Source organism: Gossypium arboreum, chromosome 8 (genome assembly GCF_025698485.1).
Source record: "Gossypium arboreum isolate Shixiya-1 chromosome 8, ASM2569848v2, whole genome shotgun sequence".
Taxonomy (NCBI): Eukaryota; Viridiplantae; Streptophyta; class Magnoliopsida; order Malvales; family Malvaceae; genus Gossypium; species Gossypium arboreum.
Window position 1 is genome coordinate 15,103,626 of NC_069077.1, and position 3,625 is coordinate 15,107,250.

At 33.4% G+C, this 3,625-nt stretch overlaps 1 protein-coding gene across 1 annotated transcript; it reads left to right on the plus strand.

Annotated features, from left to right (window-relative positions):
* Nucleotides 1-1,834: 1,834 nt before the first annotated feature.
* LOC108468293 (uncharacterized) lies at nt 1,835-2,740 on the plus strand. Its single transcript, XM_017769183.1, has one exon. The coding sequence runs from the start codon at nt 1,835-1,837 to the stop codon at nt 2,738-2,740; it is 906 nt and encodes a 301-aa protein (XP_017624672.1).
* Nucleotides 2,741-3,625: the final 885 nt, after the last annotated feature.

Genomic DNA, 3,625 nt, shown 5'->3' on the forward strand with positions numbered 1-3,625 from the left:
CCCAAAGTTCACAATTCATACAATTCAGTCCTTACTCAATTAACCCCTCAATTAAGATAATTTTCTCAATTAATACTTTTCCTAGACATTATAAGTTATTTCATAACTATTGAAATTCAGAATTTCTACATAAAACTCTAACTTCAAACTTTTTTACAATTAGGTCCCAAACATTCACTTTCTATTCAATTCTTTCAATAAAATCAGCATATAAACAATTTAAAGCTCTAATTCCATGCCAAATCATCATATACTTCCAGCACATATTCATAGAAACTTTCAATTTCTATCATAGAATCAAAAACTAATGAATTTAACAAGTGGACCTAGTTGTAAAAGTCACAAAAACACAAAAAATTCAAGAAATAATCAAGAATTGAACTTACTTGAAGTAAAAATATGAAAAACAAGCTTAAGGGAACTCTTCCATGGTGTTTTTTTCTGATAAGAATGCAGAAAAATAAAGAGAAATCTAGATAATTCCACTTTAGTCCTAGCTTTATTAAGTAAATTTTGCAATTTTCTAATTTTGCCCTTAATTCTCCTTATTTTCTTGCTGATTTCATGCCATTGCCATCCAGCCCAAAGATACCTTGGGTTTATTTTCCTTTTAAACCCTCTTTCTTTTATCATTTAAGCTATTTAATCATTTCCCACAATTTTGCATTTAATACAATTTAGTTCTTTTTGTTCAATTAACTATCAGAACTTTAAAATTTCTTGACGAAACTTTAATACTGACTTATTAACACTCCATAAATATTTATAAAAATATTTATGGCTCGATTTAAAATTCTCAAGGTCTCGGTACCTCATTTTCGATTCTAATTATTTTAATATTTATTTTTAGTACACTATTCACTACTTCAAAATTTTTCCTAACTTCACTTTTAACTTATACTCACTAAATTAATAATATTTCCTACTCATTTTTCCGATTTAGTGATCTCGAATCACTGTTCCGACACCAATGAAAATTAGGCTGTTACAACAATGCTTATATGTTCATTTCAAATATGAAAGTTTATCACTTTTTTGCTTTTATTGCGGTAGATTAGGCCACAGCTATTCTTTCTGTGAAGCAAAAATGGCGTTGGGAGTGGAAATTGCTGAGATGGGATGGGATTTATCTTTAAGTGCTCAATATCGAAAAGCTCTTGCTATGAAAAGTGTATGGTTACGTAAGGAAGGGGAAGAAGATTGGGGAGGAAATCGTGTGGGCTGTCAAAGACGAGAGAATACATTGGGGGTTGTTGGAAACACTACAGAAAATAGGAATAACATAGATCCTGTATTAGGTTTCAATTTGGAAAGGAGTCTATATAAATCTTATCAAGTAGGTGACAGTTCCAAACCGATTTATTTGCTCATTGCTATGGAACATGATCTCGAAGAAAATGTGCAAATTGGAGAGGAAGGTAAAAAGAGAGCTGGAGGGGAAGTAGAAGATTTAACAGAAAGTGAGGAGGTAAATTCTAAGGTGATACGAAGTAAAGAAGTGATGGAAGTTAATTATTCATCGGCGGCTGCCAAAAGGAAGACCAGCCAAGACCAATGAAATCCTAAGTTAGAATGTCCGTGGATTGGGGAGTCCGCGGACAGTTAGCAGACTTCGGCACTCGCTGAAGTAATATAATCCTCAAATAGTCTTCTTTATGGAGACTAAAGTTAGAAGAAGCCATATGGAAAGAGTTCGCAGAAGTTGTGGTTTCTCAATGGAATCGACGTCGACTCAAGGGGTTCTAGGTGAGGGTTGTGTTTGGCATGGAAAGGGGATATCAATGTTCAAATCCAAAGTTTTTTGCAAAGGTAAATTGATGTTACAATAGAAGATATGGATGAATGCAATAAATGGCAATTTACTAGGTTTTATGGATCACCTTATTATCAAGAGAGGGAGGCAACGTGGAGACTTTTAAGACAACTAAGGCAAACAGAAGAAAATCCATGGATGGTATGTGGAGGTTTTAACGAAATCCTGTATGGGTTTGAGAAAAAATATGGCCTAATTCGCGAGGAGGAAAGAATGAAAGATTTTCGAAAGGTACTGAAAGATTGTAATTTAATCGATTTAGGTTTTTCTGGGAACTGGTTCACATTGGAAATAGGTAATCTTCCAGAAACTAATATCCAAGAACTTTTAGACAAAGGGGTAGCTAATGATGTTTGGGTGTCTCTATTTCCAGAATATCAAATTTGTCATCTTCCTCATTCATTTTCAGATCATTGTCCACTACTTATAACCACAAGACGTGAAATTAAGAAGTCTGCCGAAAGGAAGTTCAAATTTGAAGCATGGTGGGTTCTTGAAGAATCTTTCTTGGAGACGGTTCGAAATTTATGGGACACTTCAACCGTGGACTTGTTACATAAATTGGATTGTGTTAGAAAGGGGCTGCAAAATTGGGCTAATGGTATTCGACATAGCAGAAAAATCAAGAAAGATATCTTACATTTAAAGATGGCAAAATTGCTTGAAGAAGAAATAAGCGATGACAATATGGAGGAGCTTATTGATACAAAATTTGCACTTAATTTAGAAATTGAAAACGATAAACGATATTGGGAACAGAGGGCGCGCATTAATTGGTTGAAATTAGGTGATAAAAATACTGCCTTTTTTCACAAGCAAGCAACACAGAGAATACGGTGGAATCTCATTCAGAAATTGCAACTTGAAGATGGTATGGAAACGGAAGTTTTGGAAGAAATGGAAGAAATAGCACGATCGTATTTTTAAAATTTGTTTTCGGCAGGAAGAAGGCAAATTATACAAATTATACAAAGGGGGAGATACGTGAGGCATTAAAAGAAATGGGTCCTACAAAGGCACTAGGAAAGGATGGTTTTTCGGCACTATTTTACCAAAAATGCTAGTCAATTATTGGAGATGAAGTTACAAAGTATTGTCTTAACATACTAAACGAAGGTATGGATCTGAGCTCAATCAATAAGACAAATATTGTGTTAATTTTGAAAATTGTGAATCCTACAAACATTACTCAATTTAGACGTATTAGCTTATGTAACGTACTATATAAACTGATTACTAAAGCTATTGCTAATCGTCTCTGAATAGTAATAACTAAATGTATTGACTCAACAAAAAGTGCTTTTGTACTTGAAAGGCTAATTTTTAATAATGTATTACTGGCCTATGAGCTTCTTCATACTCTAAAGCACAAAAGAGTGGGAAAAAAAGATTTATGGCAGTAAAGCTAGAAATGAGCAAAGCATATGATAGGTTCGAATGGAGTTTTGTGAAAGAAATAATAGAGAAAATGGGATTTGATTTCGACTAGGTGGGTTTGCTGATGAAATGTGTCAATACAGTGTCTTACTCAGTAGTCTTAAATGATTATACTGGCCTCACTTTTAACTTATCTAGAGGTCTTCGTGTAATGACCCAAAATTCACGGGTATCGGAAAAGTACATTAACAGGCCTCCGTCTTAGTAAATCGAGTTCGAAATAATTACTAGAAATATTTATGAGTTTAGCGATGTGTTTGATTAGGTTTAAATTAGGTGAATTTAGCTTAATTTAGAGTAATTAGTAAAATGACTAAATTGAATAAGGAGTAAAAGTTTAATTATAAATTAGTAGGAAATAATAAGGACCAAATA